The following is a 19253-nucleotide window of genomic DNA, read 5'->3' as shown; positions in this document are numbered from 1 at the left end:
GGGTGAGGGAGTGTGAATCAAAACTGATTAAGCATAAGCATAAACTAAAGCCTAGAACATCTCAAAAATACTTATTCAAATATTGCACACTAATAAAGATGATTAAGTATTGCTCATACACTTTAGAAATTGGCTTTACCCACTTCATTAACCATTAACCATTTCAAAAGAATAGTAGAAAAAAACCAGTTGGAAGTAGAGAGCTAACCACTATTCATTTCAACCAGCCTTAGAATGGAAGTGTTTGTCTGATGAGGGAAGGCCAAGCAGGGATTGGGCCAATGCTCAAAGGAACAGGAGAAGGCCATTCAGCTCCTCAAGCCTGTTGAACCATTCAATAAATCATGGCTGATCTGTGGCCTAAATCCATATGCCTATCTTTCATCCATATCCCTTAATACATCTGCTTAACAAAACTAATCACCTATCTCAGATTTATAATCTACAACTGCTCCAGCATCTACTGCCGTTTCTGGAAGACAATTTCAAATCTCACCATCGGGTCGGTGTGGACTTGTTGGGCCGAAGGGCCTGTTTCCACACTGTAAGTAATCTAATCTAATCTAATCTAATGCTCCAGCATCTACTGCCGTTTCTGGAAGACAATTTCAAATCTCACCATCCTTTATGCGGAGACATTCTTTCTAACATCTCTCCTCAATGATTTGACCCTAATTTTCAGACTATGTCCCATACTCAATGGAGTTTAGAAAACTGAGATGTGGTCCTATTAAAACATAAGAGTGATGATAAGGTCAATATCGAGAGATGTTTACTCTCATTAAGGAATCTAACCAGTTTAATTAATGGGTCCTGGTTTCTGAAAATGAACGTAGATGATGAGGAATTTCTTCTCTCAGAGGGTTATTAGTCTTTGTATTTCTCTTCCCTTAAGAATAGAGGAAGTTGGATCATTGAATATATTCAAAACTGAATTAAACAAATTTTGATTGACAAGGGAGTCATGAGTTAAAGGCACTGGGCAGGAACGTGGTGTTAAGGCCACTATCGGGTCAACCGTGATTGCATTGAATGTTAGAACAGGCACAATGATCTGAAGGCTGTTTGCCTACTCCTATTTCTTATCTTCTTATGATGACTCTTTCCAGATTAAGTCACATAGCTATCAATCCCCATTATAGGCTATTGACCAAAAGATAGTGATTAGATTAAAAAAAGACTAATAAAATCGGGTTAGAATTCTAGGAGAAAAGGCGATAAAGAAAAATGGCACAAGTAGTTCCACATATTCATAGAATCCCTACAGTGTGGAAACAGGCCATTTGACCCATCAAGTCCTCACCAACCCTCTGAACAGCATCCCACCAAGACCCACCCCATATCCCTGCATTTTCCATAGCTAATCCACCTAGCCCTGCAGATCCCTGGGCACTATGGAAAATTCAGCATGGCCAATCCATTTAATACGCACATCTTTGGACTGTGGGAGGAAGCCAGATTTCCCAGAGAGGATCCACACAGACATGGGAAGAATGTGCAAACTCCACACAAACAGTCACCTGAGAGTAGAATCAAACCCGTGTCCCTGGCGTTGTGAGGCAGCAGTGCTAACCACTGAGCCACTGTGCTGCCCCTGGGTAGAGAAATAATAGTTCCAGAAATCTATACTCCTCCCAGCAGGATCAGGTAAGATTTTATTTTATATTCATGTAGTGTTTAGGTTGTTGAAGAGTGAGGTTATTCACGTATCTAAGCATCGTTATCAGCTAGTGATGAAAGTTGTTAACTCTGAGGCTGATACTATTCTCTTAAATGCATTTTTAAAAAAAAATTACTGTACACCAAATTGGTTGTCTCTTTTTTAATCCATTTGCAGAAGGTGGGACACAGGATCAAATAAGTAAATATTGTTGAGTAAAGTCAGATTTTGTCAACACTTTTCATCTTACATTCATTAGGTCAGTTCTCAAGGATTACCAACATAAAGGGAAGACATTCATTTTATTTGTATGAGAGTAGAGTGCTGATTGGTAGGCAAGTAGATTCTGATTGATAGAAGCATTGTCATGGAAAATGCACCACTTAGATGATGATTGACAGTTTATGGCAAACCTTTGTTTAAATTTAAATCAGGTAGATTGAGTCTGATTGGTCAAGACATTGCCCTGAGAAATATACCCAAGCATGGTTGTCACCTGTTTCATTGAGTTGGAACAAGCGCACTGTTTGTTTGTGTTCTTTCTGTTTGTACAATAACATATGTATCTCCCAGAACATCACACTGCAAGCCTGAGTGACAATCTTACATTGGGTTTCAGAGTAATTCTTGGTCTGATGATTGCAAAATGAAAGCTTCAACAAAATGTGTCCTTTTTTAAGCATTACTCAAGTTCTATCCTACAAAATGGCCGTCAGTACGTGTGGAGAGTAGAATTCATGGAGCAATTGATATGGAGGACCAGAGAATGCAGAATCTGAATATAGTGAGTTATGGAGGTAAAGAGACTCAAAGGTCATTGTAGACACACATGACCACTGAGGACTGTTGAGTGACCAAGTCTAAAATTGTAATAAATCATTATTAGGGATTCAAGAAATAGTTCCCCATCCCACCTTCTGAGTGGACGTAATGATTAGACTACATGAGCTGGCCATGCTAGTGATGTCAACACCCTAAAAATAGGTAAAACACATAATAGTTTAAGTGGAAGAAGTAAATGAAATAATGGAAAATGATTGGGAGTGTAAAGGAGGAACTGTGGAGCTAATGAAGATAGAACAGGCTCAGGAGAACCAAAGTAAGACTGGGAGGAAGCAGAAAGCACATTTTCTAAGGTTAATTAATTCAATAATAACTTCTTGGTGGCAGCAGAAATTACAACTGAATGTTCAAATAGAGGCTATCCCTAAATTAACTGAAGTAAATTTAGTCTTCAACCTGAAAATAGACATTCTGTAAATAGAATCAATTACATTGTCTGGGATAATTCACTAAGTGTATTAACAGCAAAGAGGTTCTCCCACATTAAACTCACTTCAGTTAACTGAATAAATGCTAACAGTCTTTGGTCTCAGAGAACAGTCTCCCCCAGATTAATGAATTAAATGAAAATTAGAGTCTTGCAGGATTGACCTTACAATGGTTAAAATGAATAAATATATAGAAATCCCAAACAGAGACAAAGTGAGATAAGATATTCAAAATTAACTTAGTTTTATCAAGAAGCATTTTAAATTCTATACTGAGTTTTGCCACTGTATTTGGCCTTCTCCAATCTCACAAAGACCTTCAGCTCTGTCAACAGCCTCTGTCTGGTGAGGCACAGTGGCTTAGTGGCTAACACTGCTGCCTTTTAGCACCAGAGACCTGGGTTTGATCCCAGCCTGGGGCAACTGTCTGTGTGGAGTTTGTATATTCTCCCCTGTGTCTGGGTGGGTTTTCTCCTTGGTCCAATGGTGTTTAGGCTAGGTGGATTAGCTGTGAGAAATGTAGGTAATGGGGATAGGCAGCAAGAAAGAGTAGGCAGAATCCAGAGTGTTCTTAGCCCTAATGCTTCATCAAACACTACCTCCCCACACATGGCAGAGTCTGCTGCTTCAAGGTTGGACTATTCAATCCCTGCAGACCCACTCCTGAATTTTGGAATATTGTGTGCAATTCTGGTGTCCTTCCTATCGTAAGGATGTTGTGAAACTTGAAAGGGTTCAGAAAAGATTTACAAGGATGTTGCCATGGTTGGAGGATTTGAGCTATAGGGAGAGGTTGAATAAGCTAGGGCTGTTTTCATTGGGTAAGTAGGGGTGACCTTATAGAGGTTTATAAAATTATAAGGGGCATGGATTGGGTAAATAGGCAAAGTCTCTTCCCTGGGAGTCTAGAACTAGAGGGAATAGGGTTAGGGTGAGAGGGGAAAGATATAAAAGAGACCTGTGGGACAACTTTTTCATGCAGCAGGTGGTACATGTATGGAATGAGCTGCCAGGGGAAGTGGTGGAGGCTGGTATGATTGCAACATTTAAAAGGCATCTGGATGTGTATATGAATAGGAAGGGTTTGAAGGGATATGGGCCAGGTGCTGGGAGGTGGGACTAGATTGGGTTGGGATATCTGTTCGGCATGGACGGGTTGGACCGAAGGGTCTGTTTCCGTGCTGTACATCTCTATGACTCTATGACTCTATCCTTGAACCTGAGGGACAACAGAAGGAGAAATAAAGTGAAAACACCCAGAGCTAGAGAAGAGTTACTGTGAAGTAAGGATCTTGAAAGATCAAGATGTAATTTTAAAAAAAAGGCTTACCACATTGAGTCTAGATTAGAATAGGGCTGGAAAAGCACAGCAGGTCAGGCAGCATCCGAGGAGCAGGAAGATCGATCATTATGAGATATGTCTGAGTGGCAGAATCTTACTCAAAAAGGTACATATAATGGGATTGAAGGGTGAGAAAAATGAGGACACCATGATTGTTGTAGCAATGGGAAAGAACTGAGGGAAGAGCACAGTGAGGATGATATTAGGAAGGGTCATTGCAGGGACAGCAGAACAGCACACAGATTAAAAAAAATCTAAATGGGAGAGGAACACAAGAGGAAGATGTAATTGAAAACTTCCAGTTCCTGAGACATGACAGGTGGAAGACAATGTGTATCCTCCAGATGACCATTATGCAATAGGAGTATGATGTATTCAGAATATTAGATTAGATTACTTACAGTGTGGAAACAGGCCCTTCAGCCCAACAAGTCCACACCAACCCACCAAAGCACACCCAACCAGACCCATTCCCCTACATTTACCCCTGCACCTAGCACTACGGGCAATTTAGCATGGCCAATTCACCTAACCTGCACATTTTTGGACTGTGGGAGGAAACTGGAGCACCCGGAGGAAACCCACGCAGACACAGGGAGAATGTGCAAACTCCACACAGTCTGTTGCCTGAGGCGGGAATTGAACCCGGGTCTCTGGCGCTGTGAGGCAGCAGTGCTAACCACCGTGCCACCATGCCGCCCCCAAATATATTATGCAGTTTCTTGTTTCGATCGGGCCCAACAACAGTGAACAATGTATTGGCTGTACTCTACCCAGTGACTAAATGACTTGGCAGATCACGTTGTCCAAATGCGTGTGTAGGTGCTGGTTGATAAATTCACATCACTTTTTCACTAATAAGTAGGATCATGTAACAGCTCAATTAAACTACACCATATGAGCCAGGAAATTCATTCAAGAGAAAACTTAACTTGTAAATATTATAAACCTTGCCTAGTATTTTTGAATAAAATTAAAGTAATAATTCAGTAGTAGGTTTTAGTGATAATTCATTCTTTATTTATGCTTTGTTCTTTGTCCTGAGGTAATCCAAATCTCTAAATTGATTTTTTGATTATAATTGGCTTCAGTTATTATTGAGCCTTTGATTACCTAATGTTTTGATGGTAGTGTATGGTTACTAACTGAATGGTAGTTGACACTGAAATGTCAATCAGTCTGGAATGTGGAATGCTTGCCATTGACGAATGATATAAGGCAGAGATGTCTTTATTTTTAATCTATTCTTTCATGGAAAGTGTTCATCACATGCTAGATCAGCATTTATCAATCATTCCTAATTGCCCTTGAACTGAGTGGCTTGCTGGGTCATTTCGGATGGTAGTTTGGAATTAACCACATTGCTATGGGGTTTGGAGTCACAGGTAGGCCAGACCTGTGTTAAGAATGGTCGATTTCATTCCCTAAAATCAACCAAATGGGTTTTTACTGTAATCAGCGATAGTCGTCATGGTATCCAGTACTGCAGTTTCAATTTGTTTCAAACCAACATCTGAGTGGTGAATCCATGTCCTTCAAGCATTAGCCGAGACTTCTGGATTACCATGTAGTAATGTTCTACAGTCTCTCGGTGTTATGAATGTAGGGTGATTTTATTGAATGTAACTTGGCATTAAAGATCCAACTCAATTTCTTTTCTTTTTCAGATTTATTTCAGCATGTTGGAAATCTACAACGAAAAGGTCATTTTTCCTTCCTACTGGAATATAGATGAAATATTGTCCACTTTCAGACCAACAGTATGAATGTACACTTTAAGTCAATAATACATTAGTGTGAGAAAAAGGCTACTTCTAAAGAATGATGTTGAAGATCTTGCCAATCAAAGCTTTTTTATATAACTGAACATTTTATTAACTCATATTGTAAAATAGCATTTTATTTACTTTACTGAAACTGACAAAATATGTTGAGATGTACTTATAATGCAAGGATACGGTATTGTTTAATTATTATTTTTCAGCAAATACGCGAGCTCGTTTATTAAGAGGGGTTTCTGGTTCTAATCCATAGAATTGCCTTGGATATTGTGTGGCTGGAGATAATCACATAGAAGCAGTGAAGACTGGGCAGCTTATGGCTGTGATCAGATACATCTCCACAAGCCAAGCTTTGCATTAGATGAAAACTGATCTTTTAAACATACTTATAACCAATGGAAAGTTTTGTTTTCAATAAATACTGCTCTTAACACTGAAACAGAAAACAATCACAAGGATGAGGATGCGAGGCAAAGAGGAATGGAAATAAAAGGGGTTAAGTCAAAATAAGTAACAAAAATATTAAAAATAGACAGGAAAAAACACTAGTTTCCTTAGTCTCAGAGGACCATAAGCTGCTCTCTTATTAGAGAGAGATGACTTGTGATGAATTTAGCCTGAGGGTCATCACATCTCTAATGAAGGGCAAGGTCAAGAAGGCAGGACCTTTATAGTGATGGGAAAGAATCGAGGTCAACTAAACAGGGCAAAGGGACTTGAGAGAATTAGAGGACAAGCAAGTTTGATAATGTCAATCAATCACAGGCGATGGTTTGCAATTTTTCTAAGCAGTAAGTCACTTTTAACATTATGATTTCCATTTAAATGGTAAAACTTACTTGGCATTGTTAACAATCATGCTGATTTATTACTGTAATGTTGGGATTCATTTCAGTCTGATATTTCATGGTGCCAATTGTCGTACGGGTCAATTGAGAGACACATTTTTACTGCATCTAAAACCAATCTGCTTCCTAGGTGGTAGACTTGTTAGCCAAGAGTAAACAGCCTAGAGATCTAAAAGTGCGAGAAAGTCCCCAAAGGGGCTTCTACGTGGAAAATCAAATGTTGGTGCCTTGTGAAAGCTATGAGCAAATCCAACAGTTGCTGAAGGAAGGCAATACAAAGAGAATCACAAGGTCCACCAGCGTCAACGCGGTCAGCAGTCGTTCACACTTGATCACCACCATCCGATTCAAACAGGTAATGATCAACAGCAGCCGGTGTGGTGACACCAGGTCAGACAGTTTGGTTTGTTAATAACCATGATTCATTTAATTCACTTCAGCAAAGTTTACAATTACATTGATAAACTGGACTTAAGTGTACAGCACATAATTTCAAAGACTGTAAACAACACAGAACTCAGAAACTTGGTAAATAGTGAAGAAGAAAGTAACAAACTTTGGGAGGACATTAAGTAGTAAAAGTGCCACACAGCTGGCAGGTAATATTTAATACCAAAATGTTTGAGGTAGTTCACTTTCATTGGGAGAATGAAGAAAGGCAATACAGATAAAATGATGGAAGGTGAAAATGGTTGTATTTTAAAGATACAGGATTGTTACAAACACAGGTATGGAGTTCAAACATAAGGATATTATATTAAAAAATGGATTGATAAATAAAACTGAGAATAGGTCCCCAGTTTGAATGTTGGGACTTGCTTTTATAGTGTCAAATGTCTAACAAGTCACTTGAGCAAATCATCAGATTTGTTGTTGGAACTGTGCCCTTATCGCAGTGCGAAAGTACCAACATGTTCAAAAAGACAATGCTGGGACAAACAAGCAATTTGAAAATGATAGTTCTTACAAACAACAAATTAGAGAAGTAAGTTTTCGATGAATTCACTTGAGAGTATGGAATGCAGAACAAGTTGTGGAAGAGGCAGCAAACTGGCAAATCCAGGGGGAAGCTGGATAGACATTTAGCTTAGAACAGGATCACATGTGACAGGAACAAAGACCGTAGTGTGTTTGCTCAAGCTGAATTGGAAAATATTATAGACCTACAGATAAGGAGCAGAGGAGTAGGTCTGATTAGATAACTCTTTCAAAGAGCCAACACAAGCACAATAGGCCAAGTGATCACCCCTGCTGTGTTATTCTATGATCATGACCAATTTTGGAAACCAGAGTATAGGAGAGATGTCAGTTCCTTTGCAAGGGTGCAGAGGAGATTTACTAGAATGAGACCTGGAATGCAAGCATTTGGTTTTATGGACAGACTAGAGAAATGAATCAGTAAAAATATGTGGGAGGGAGATAGAGAAAAAGAGACAGGGAGGCTCATGGTCTAGACAGCTGAAGGCATAATCGGCAATGGTGACTCAACACCCAGGTAAATAGTGCTGTGAAGAAGGCATATGGCGTACTGGCTTTTATTGGTAGAGGAATTGAGTTCCGGAGACCTGAGGTCATGTTGCAGTTGTATAAGACTCTGGTGCGGCCGCATCTGGAGTATTGTGTGCAGTTTTGGTCGCCATACTATAGGAAGGATGTGGAGGCACTGGAACGGGTGCAGAGGAAGTTTACCAGGATGTTGCCTGGTATGGTAGGAAGATCGTGTGAGGAAAGGCTGAGGCACTTGGGAATTTTTCATTGGAGAAAAGAAGGTTTAGGGGTGACTTGATAGAGGTGTACAAGATGATTAGGGGTTTAGATAGGGTGGACCATGAGAACCTCTTTCCACGTATGGAGTCAGCTATTATGAGGAGGCATAGCTTTAAATTAAGGGGTGGTAGGTATAGGACAGATGTTAGGGGTAGATTCTTTACTCAGCGAATCATGAGTTCATGGAATGCCCTGCCAGTCGCAATGGTGGACTCTCCCTCTTTATGGGCATTTAAACGGGCATTGGATAGGCATATGGAGGATAGTGGGCTAGTGTAGGTTAGGTGGGCTTGGATCAGCGCAACATTGAGGGCCAAAGGGCCTGTACTGCGCTGTATTTTTCTATGTTCTATGTTCTATGAAAGAATTGGAGTAGGGCAGAAGCTGTGGAAGACAAAAGAAGGTTAGAAAATTCGAGGAAAGCTGAGGCCATGTCAGGATTGGAGAACAAGATAATAGTTTTCAAGGTGATGTGTTGCTTAACCTGGAATCAGCACAGCACATGCATGAACAAGAGCTCAGGTTTTAGATGAGCTCAGTTTTCGAGATGGTGCAAGGAAGGAGGCCAATGTGAAGTGTATTGGAATGGTCACCCATGTTGAGAGCTACCGCTAGACAGAAATTGGACATTGCCATCTGAATAGGGGAGTTTTTATCCAACTGTATACTATTATTATAATGATGATAAATTTAATAGATTCTCTTGCTGTTGTATTCCAAATGATTGCCAAACATTTTTAGTTAGTTTTAAAATAGCAACATAGGATAAGGACAATGCTTTTTAGAGTCATACAGTCATAGACATGTACAGCATGGATACGAACCCTTTGATCCAACTTGTCCATACCGACCAGATATCCCAACCAATCTAGTCCCATTGCCAGCATTTGGTCCATTCTCCCTCCAAACCCTTCCTATTCATGTACCCATCCAGATGCCTTTTAAATGTTGCAATTGTACCAGCCTCTACCACTTTCTCTGGCAGCTCATTCCAGACACATACAACCCTCTGCAATAAATTGTCCCTTAGGTCTCTTTTAAATCTTTCCCCTCTCACCTTAAACCTATGCCCTCTAGTTTTGGACTCCCCCAACCCAGGAAAAAGACCTTGCCTGTTTACCCTATCCATGCTCCCCATGATTTTATAAATCAGGTCAGCCCTCAGCCTCTCAGAATCCAGGGAAAGTAGCCCCAGTCTTTTCAATCTCTCCCTCTAGCTCAATTTCTCCAACCTTGGTAACTTCCTTATAAGTCTTTTCTGAACCCTTTCAAAAGTTTCACAACATCCTTCCTATAGGAGGGAGACCAGAATTGCACGCAGTATTTCAACAGTGGCCTAACCAATGTCCTGTACAGCCACACCATGACCTCCTAACTCCTGTACTCAATACTCTGACCAATAAAGGAAAGCATACCAAATGCATTCTTCACTATCTTTTCTCATTCAGAAAAATTGGTCAATGGTACAGTTGATTAGTTAACCTGAAGACCATAGAACACATACCACTTCTTTTGCTGATATTCTTTCACACAGGTATTTTTAAAAGACCACCTCACGAAACAGTCTGACATCAATTTGGTAGATTTGGCTGGCAGTGAAAGGCAGAAATCCTCTGGTTCTGAGGGAGACCGGCTGAGAGAGGGAACTGCTATCAATCTCAGCTTAACTACGTTGGGCAACGTCATCAGGTGGGACAGCCCTGAAAGCAAACTTAAAATGCATGTGGAACAGTGGAACAAGTTGATGTTATGCAAATTTAACCTTCCAATTTAAATTTCTCTTCTTCAAAAAATGTCTTCAGACTTTAGGGAGTAAATACCTTCCGGATGGTCACGGTGTGATTTTGTATCCATCTCTTTGCATCTCTGTTGGACATCTCCTCACCTTCGTTTTCTTTGTAAGAAATAATAAAATTTTGCAAAGATGAGACAGCAGAGACAGTCATCGGAAACACAGATCCAGGGAAATTTGGCTGGGTGCATTGAAGTATATGCTGAACATATGGAGTAATAATTAAATTACTATGTTGTTTGAATTTTAAATGGCAAGAAGTAGAGCGGCTCAGTGGTTAGCACTGCTGCCTCACAGCACCAGGGACCTGGGTTCAATTCCTGCCTTGGGTAACTGTCTGTGTGGAGTTTGCACGTTCTCCCCGCGTCTGCATGTGTTTCCTCCCACAGTCTAAAGATGTGCAGGTTAGGTGAATTGGCCATGCTAAATTGTCCGTAGTGTTAGGTGCATTAGTCAGAGGGGAATGGGTCTGGGTGGGTTGCTCTTCGGAGGGTTGGTGTAGAATCTAATCTAAAAAAAACTAAAGAGTTAACAGAATGCATTCAATAATACTTCACTGAATGCAAATAATAATGGGGATACTGTGCCTATGGTTTTGTTTTAAAACAAAACATTATGGTAATGTGTTTTAATATGATGTTATCAATTTTGCTTCTTCCCTCAGAACAAGATTCTGATTTGCAGTTTGGAACATTATGATATTTTGCCCTTTTTTTAATGGGTCAGTACACAGTAACTTAGTGGTTAGCATTGCTGCCTCATAGCACCAGGGCCTAGGTTCAAGTCCAGCTTTGGGTGACTGACTGTGTGGAGATTGCACATTCTTCCTGTATCCATATGGGTGACCTGCTTTCTTCTTATGGTTCAAAGATGTGCATGCTAGGTGGATTAGCCACAGACAATGCAAGGTTACAGGGAAAGGGGTTGGGCCTGGGTGGGATGTTCTTTGGAGGGTCAGCGGGCCAAATGACTTTCTCCCACACTGTAGAAATCCTATTATTTCTATAAGTCCTGGCAGGTCGTTTAATTTTTGGAAGCTTCACAGTTTCGCTTCATCCTTTTACACATAGTCAGCAGAGATCTCTGGGAAGGAGCAGAATGAGAGAGGGAGGAAGTGTTGAAATTGTAACAAGTAGGTTTAGTGGACCTGTTGGTTTATGTTTACTGCCAATTTCTTCTGGTTAGTCAGCAAACAGGAATAAAGGCCCTTGTTCCTTTGTCTCCCAGGACACTGTAGTTAATTGCAGGAGTCATCATGTACACTGGCTCAGCTTAGACTCTCCAACACATTGGGTGGAAGTCAGCCTGCATGGACCATAACTCCCACATAGACCACTTGGGCTGACCGGCCTTTTGCTGTGCTGTAAATTCTATACAAGGTTCTACATAAAGTTTTCCCTAGTGCCTGATTGTAGATGACACTTACCTCAAACATAACCCTTTACTTGCTTTCAAATTGTTTACACTTGATCAATGGTCCATGAAGGACACTAGCAGCAAACTTGTGAAAGTAATAATCCTATTTTGAATTAGAGCCAATATTTCTTGTTCTTATTCCCATTTGCCTTTCCCAATATAATGTCTAAAATTCCAATTGATGTCTCAGCAGTTTCCCTATCTTCTGTACTGACTTGGAGAGTGTTTCCAGAACTTTCTGTTCTTGTTTTTTTGATAAGGATTATCTAGTCTGACTAATGATCTTGTGTGGATGGCAATGGAGTTGTGGTGAAAAGGAGGGGTTGGGGCAATGAAATATATCAACTAATCTTCCTTTTTCAGGTGTTGTACTAGCTGAAATCTTTATCCATTTTAATCAAGACATTCAGCCCGAGAAACAAATGTTATGTTATCATTGAACTGCCAGAATTGAGACAGATTAATTTACCAATTTATTCAGCAATGACAATGGTTTTCATCTGTTAACTGTAGCAGAAACACATTCTGTAAGAAAAAATAAATGCGTTGAAGATAAAATAAATACCGTTGTAAACATTTATCTGGACAATAAGGGCTGCGTGCTGCAAAGATGCATGAAGGTTTATGACATCACTACTCAGAGCTGACGCCACAAAGATGGTGACCTCCTGCACCCATTCTGACAGTTCACATTGTTACAAATATCAAGTTACATACCAACAACTACCATGATCTAACTCTACTGAAACTTTCCTAGATTGGTTAGGACTATATTCAGTGGCATTTAGAAGAATGAGGGGTGAATCCCTCAGAAACCAATAAAATTCTAACAAGATTACACAGGAAGAATGTTCCCAATGATTGGGAGTCCATAGAAGCTTTCATGGAATCCCTACAGTGTGGAAACAGGCCAATCAGCCAACACCAACCCTCCGAAAAGCATCCTACCCAGACCCATTTCCCCAACGAATGCATCTAACCTACACATCCCTAAACACTAAGGACAATTTAGCATGGCCAATTCACCTAACCTGTATATCTTTGGATTGTGGGAGGAAACTCACATAGACATGGGGAAAACATGCAAACTCCACACAGACAGTCGTCCGAGGTTAGAATCGGACCCGGGTCCCTGGCATTGTGAGGCAGCAGTGCTAACCTCAAGAGCCAGGGGTCACAGTCCCTGGTAGGCCATTTAGGACTGAGATGAGGAGAAATTTTTTCATACAGAGAGTGGTGAGCCTGTGGAATTCTCTGCCATAACAAGTGGTTGAAGCCAAAACATTGGATGTTTTCAAGATGAAGATAAATCTAATTCTTAGGCTAAAAGGATCAGAGGATATGGGGAGATAGCAGGAACAGGGAACTGAGTTGAATGATCATCTTGAATGATGGAACAGGTTTGAAGGGCTGAATGGCCTACGCCTGCTCCTATTTGTACTGTTTCAATGTTTTTCTTTCATGTATGCATTCAGTTCCCCATTTGTGACTTGCCTCAACAGCTCACTATAGTTTTGATTTCCACAATCTACCCACTCTCTGGATAAATAAAGTCCTCTTGAAATTCTTATTGGAATTATCAATAATTTTTATTTATAGCCCCATTTTGGATTAGTCTCAACAAATGGAATAACTTCTGTGTATTTATCCTATTAGCCACCTTCACAATATTGACAGACTTTATACCAGAGACTAAGAGCCCCAGAGTCGAGAGTGTGCTTGAAAAGCACAGCTGGTCAGGCAGCATCTCGGGAGCAGGCAATTCGTCATTTCAGGCATAAGCCCTTCATCAGGAATGAGGCTGGGGGCTAAGAGATAAATGGGAGGGGTGGGGTCAAGAGAAAGGAGCTGAGAATGCAACAGGTAGAAGAAGGTGGGGGAGAAAGTGATAGGTCGGAGAAGTGGGTGGAACGGATATATGGGAAAGGTGATGGACAGGTCAAGCTACTGTGCTTTTCCAGCACCACACGCTTGACTTTGATCTCCAGCATCTGCAGTCCTCACTTTCTCCTGCCTAAAAGCCCCAGCCTGTTCACTCTTTCTAGGTGAGTCAGAAATGGGATAGAATAAAATAGCATGTACAAGAGAATGACAACTTAATGAAAGACAATATTATTCTGCATGTTATCACAACATTTGTATATATCCCATTCAAATCTATAACTCTATTTCTCGGATTAGAATTAAATATCTATCATTATCTATTCCCAATTACAACTGCAACAAACTGAGTTAAATTAGTCCAGGAAATGAATTGTGGGGGCCCTTGCTTTTTATTTAATACACTCAGTTTGCTGGCAATGATAATATTTATTTCTCATTCTTAAACTGAGTGGCTTTCTCAGCTACTTCAGAGACAGTTTAGAATGAATACGGGATTGAAGTTGATTTTAAGCCAGACTGGGTAAGTTCAATAGTTTTCTTCTGTCATGGGATAAATTTACACAACAATCCAACTGCTTTATGGCAATCTTCCTGCATTCCAGCTTTTCATTTAAATTTTCAGACTTTTAAACTATGATGGTGGGGTTTGAATTTGCATTCCCTGAAATTGTTAGTCCAGGCCTTTGGATTATTGTAATGTAACCACTACACGGTTGTATTCCCTCCTGGTTTACGTTGCTCAGTACAGATGGTATGTTTGTTGAAGTCAGAAGTCACATCACACCAGGTTGTAGTTCAGCAGGTTTATTTGAAATCACAAGCTTTCAGAGCACTGCTCCTTCATTAGTGCTCTGAAAGCTTGGACTTTTCAAATAAGCCTGTTGGACTATAACCAGGAGTTGTGTGACTTCTGACTTTGTCCATCCCAGTCCAACACTTACACCTCCACATCATGTTTATTGAACAAAATTTTTATTTCTTTTTCTAATTGTTTTCCCTCAGAATTTGTACTTAAGAATCTGTACCCAGGTACCTTTGTACCTGAGATGGGGCCGTAAGTGACGTCCTGTACACTTTTCATGATAGTCATTTGAGTACATGTGACAATAAAGCTAATTCTAATTCAAAGTTTCACATATTCTATGTTTTTTTCCCCTAGTGCTTTAGCAGAAATAGCCATGGGGAGGAGGATGCTGCATGTGCCATATAGAAACTCCACACTGACCAAACTACTGCAATCAGCTCTGGGAGGAAACAGTAAGACGAGGATGGTAAATGCTCAGTTAGAAAATTGTGATGTGTGCTCTGACAAAACTATTCAACAAGCAAGTGTGAAGAGGGTCAACTTTCAATCTTTTCTCTCTCTCTCTCTTCACTTCCAGGCTGAGCCTCCTTGCCTTATCTTTTGCTTTAAGTTTGCTCATTGAAGGGCTGTGGGAGTGAGATCCCTGGCAGCAAACCATTTCTCAGCAGAGTCTGAACCCCTGCAGACTCTTGGAATCTGCCTCTGTCCTTAATTTATTTGGGGCTGACGTAGTCTCTTAATTGGTTGCCTTTGCTCTATAATTGCCTTCAGGATCGTGGCATCTGCAATTTCAGGATCCTGACCTGGATATTTGACTCTGGAATATAATCCCAGCCCATGTGTCTAAGTGGTAGTAAATCCAATAAACAAAATCTCGTGTGAAATTTTCTTAGTGCAGCATTTACTGGTAACCACACAACCAGATTAGCCACAGGCCGGACCTGTCTAATTAAGAGTATTCAATTTGAGTCTCCTACACATTGAGTCAGGTCTTGTAGCTCTGTGACGACCAAGTCATGTTCCCCCTAATGTTAGTGGCGACATTCACCATTTACATAAAATAAAGGCCAGAAATGCCAAGGAAGGGATTACCTTTGCAAATCAATCATGCTCCAAGTTACCTGTTGTACCTCGTTAATTTATAAGCAAATCCCAACCTGATTCCCACATGGATGCGCTGCCTACAAATGAGGAACTGTGTTCCTCATCTTATTATCAGCATTCCTTCAGTTTGGATCCAAGGAAATTCCCAGATACCAATGACATTTAAATGGGGCAAAATCAATAAAAATCAATCCAAGCGACAAAGCTAAAATAGTAAATGCTTCATTGTGCATTTGGCAGATGAGGAGGCACAGTATACAAGAATACTGTACATGACATCAAACAAAACTTTGGCTTCACATTTTATTAGCAATGAGGGTCAGTTAGCTGGACAGCTGGTTTGCAATGCAGAGTAATGTCAGCAACATGAGCTCAGTTCCTACACTGGCTGAGATTACATTGAAGATCCTGTCTTCTCAATCTTTCCCCTCACCTGCGGTGTGGTGACCCTCAGGTTAAACTACCACCAATCATTTCTCTCTGCCTCTCTCTCTCTAATGAGGGAGCAGCACTATGGTCTGGTAAGAATATGGTAGCTTCACTTTTTACATTAGCCAATTAATCCCATTGTATTATTGAATACATTGCCAGGGAAATTACTCCAACCTATATTTTAAATACCTCCCTGTGATAGTGTTGAGATACACAGGAGTTCAAGATATACCTTACTGAGAGCAGACAGTGATTCACATTGATATTTGGTGTACAAGTTGATCCCCACCAATTTCTAATGCACCTGAACCCCACACTTACAGCACTATGGGTGTGTCTACACCACAACAGTTCTAGAGAGTGGCTCACCTCCACCCTTCTCAAGGGCAATTAAGGATGGGCAACAAATTCTTACCTTGCCAATGGTGCTCATGTCCCCTGACTTTTATGTTTCACAATAGGAGATGGTGGAGTTGAGGGACTGATGTGTAACTAGTGATCTCTACTCAACTCTGCCACCCCTCAACTTGATGAGTATCATTTCCAGAGTACAGCTTTCTATCTGAATTGAGAATTATTTTACAGATCGCGACAGTCAGTCCAGCTGACATCTGCTACGAGGAAACGCTTTCAACATTACGTTACGCTGAAAGGTAAACATAATGGGATTTTAGAGGGGGAGCAAAACAGGAAATTTCACTGACATTCATATTTACTGGTCTTGAGATTTCCCAAAGCACTTTACAGTCCCTGATGTACTGTTCACGTGGAGATGCTGTTGTCATTCAGGAAATGTAGAAGCCAATTTCTACACCACAAGCAGAAATACAATGAGAACCAGATATTCCAATTTTTGATTCAGGTAATGTTGATCAAAAGGAAGAGTATGGGCCAGAACACCAGGGAGAAATTCCCTGCTTGACTTCAAAATAATATTGGGAGGTTCAGAGGCCAGAAAGCATCTCCGCTTGAATATTACCATTAGCAAAACAGTGCAGCACCCTCTCAGTTTTTGGACTAGGCCTGAACTGACAACTATCTAACTTTGAGGCGAGCATGCTCCCTGCTGAGCCACAGCAGATACTCATGCCACTGCTCAAGTTATTGAATCAAATCACTAAGTACCACATGGTCTTTTTTAAAAATAGTTTCCCATTTAATGTTTCTCAGGATGTGTCCCTTCTTACCTTGTGGAACTTTCTTCTTTTGTTCCATCTTCTTCCTTCTGATTTACCTCAATGGATCAGAGAGGATGGTGGGAAGGGGCACATAGTTTTCCAGGACATTTCTGCTTTAACACGAGCATTGTGAGTTTGTAAATGTAATTTTGAGGCAATGTGATAATGACTAACCCATTTTCACCCTTTCCCAACTTCATGGCCACAGGACTAAGAACATCCAGAACAAGGCGGTGATAAATGAAAATCCAACAGAAAGACTCATACTGGAGCTGAGGGCAGAGAACGCCAAGCTGCGATCAACGATCACTAAGATTAGAAATGCTGGACTAAGGGTAGAGGAAGAAATGAGTATGTGTCTGCGGTTGGTCCAGCAGAATGTAAAAGCTTTAATTTTTAAATTTGTTTAACCTTCACTCTGACGCATTGGCTTGAAAAGCTTACGAATGCTGAAGTCCATTTAACTAAAAGCAACGGACAGATAGGGTTCACTGGTGGGGACTGTGAATGGGAGTGTAGGGTGGATGTGAGGAAGAACTTATAGAAAGTGGTGATAACCACTCTTCTTAATGGCGCTCTTCTTAATAACCACTCCATCCCTGCAGCCAAATCCTAATATCGCAGCTCCTTTGCAAACACCTCATTTTTCCACCTTAACATTTCAAAACTTTATTGTAATATCATGCTGCCTTTTCTCACTAGAAGAGTTACGACAGTCACTGGCTGAGAATGAACGGCAGATGGCAGAGATTCAGACTTCTTGGGAGGAGCAACTCGAGAAAGCACAGCAAGAATGGGAACAGAAATACAAAACTCTAACCCAGGTTAGAATGAGCAAAACAGTGTGCACTGTATAATACGTAGGACTGCCAATTGGCCGAGATTATTACCAGCACATAAACAAGGCACTACAGATGCTGGAAATCTGAAACAAAAGCAGAAAATTCTGGTAACACTCGGCAGGTTAAGGAAGATCTGTAGAAAGAGAAAGATCAGTTCAATGACATTTTATCAGAACTCAAAGGTCACAGATCTAAAACCTGAACTGGATATCTCTTTCCACAGATGTTGCCTGACCTACTAAGTATTTCAGCGTTTTCTGTTTCTTTTTAATCAAATAGTTGTTAAGTTTGTTTTCTTAAATATTGCAACATGCATGTAATAAACGCAAGATAAAATATTTGATGAGTCAGAAACTGAGTTTTCATAAGGCTGCTTATTTTGTAATTACAACCTACATGAATGGTGAGCATTAAATATCATGGCTTTGTTAATGGTCTAGTAATCAGGTTATTCAAGTCCCACTATGGTAGCTGAGGAGTTAGTAAGTACATTTGGAATTAAAGTGAGCACAGATACACATGAGCACTTCACTACTGGATTGGCATTAAAATAAACCATTGGGTCTACTTCACAGACGGAAATCTTCTGCCAGGTATGAGACTCCAGACCCACACAAGGTGCTCCATTCTTAAACATGCTCTCAAATAATCTGGCAAGGAAATAAGGGATTGCCAGTCAGTAACAAAAACAGAAATTGCATGGGAAAACTCAGCATCAACTGTAGAGAGAAAGCAAAGTTAATGTTTCGGATCCAGTGACCCTTCTTCAGAACTGGTTTCTGACTTCCAGCATCTGCAGTTCTTTTCTTTGTCTGTTGTCAGTCAGTATAGGGCTTGTCAATGCTGTCCACATCCTGTGAATGAATAAAGATCCCTCCCTGTTAGGTCGACCTACACTGAATGGTTCAAGAGGCAGCTCACCATCGCCATCTCCAGGACAGTTAAGGATGGGCAATAAATGCTGGTCCAGCCTGCGACACTCATACTTCATAGAGTCATAGAAATGTACAGCATGGAAACAGACCCTTCAGTCCAACCTGTCCATGCCAACCAGATATCCCAACCCAATCTAGTTCCACCTGCCAGCACCCGGCCCATATCCCTCCAAACCCTTCCTATTCATATACCCAT

The 19253-nt window shown here is 40.6% G+C and overlaps 1 protein-coding gene across 1 annotated transcript in view; it reads left to right on the top strand.

The window, feature by feature from the left end:
• Positions 1-19253, top strand: part of kif28 (kinesin family member 28) — a 67680-nt gene that overhangs the window by 10576 nt on the left and 37851 nt on the right. The window contains exons 4-10 of the mRNA XM_043696754.1: positions 5941-5976; positions 7033-7257; positions 10204-10358; positions 14921-15032; positions 16688-16755; positions 17489-17631; positions 17983-18104. Of these exons, the coding sequence (XP_043552689.1) occupies positions 5941-5976; positions 7033-7257; positions 10204-10358; positions 14921-15032; positions 16688-16755; positions 17489-17631; positions 17983-18104 (861 nt within the window). The remainder of the gene's footprint in view (positions 1-5940; positions 5977-7032; positions 7258-10203; positions 10359-14920; positions 15033-16687; positions 16756-17488; positions 17632-17982; positions 18105-19253) is intronic.

Source organism: Chiloscyllium plagiosum, chromosome 9, assembly GCF_004010195.1.
Source record: "Chiloscyllium plagiosum isolate BGI_BamShark_2017 chromosome 9, ASM401019v2, whole genome shotgun sequence".
Lineage (NCBI taxonomy): Eukaryota > Metazoa > Chordata > Chondrichthyes > Orectolobiformes > Hemiscylliidae > Chiloscyllium > Chiloscyllium plagiosum.
Note: the sequence above shows the minus strand (reverse complement) of the source record. Positions and strands in the feature narration are given on the sequence as shown.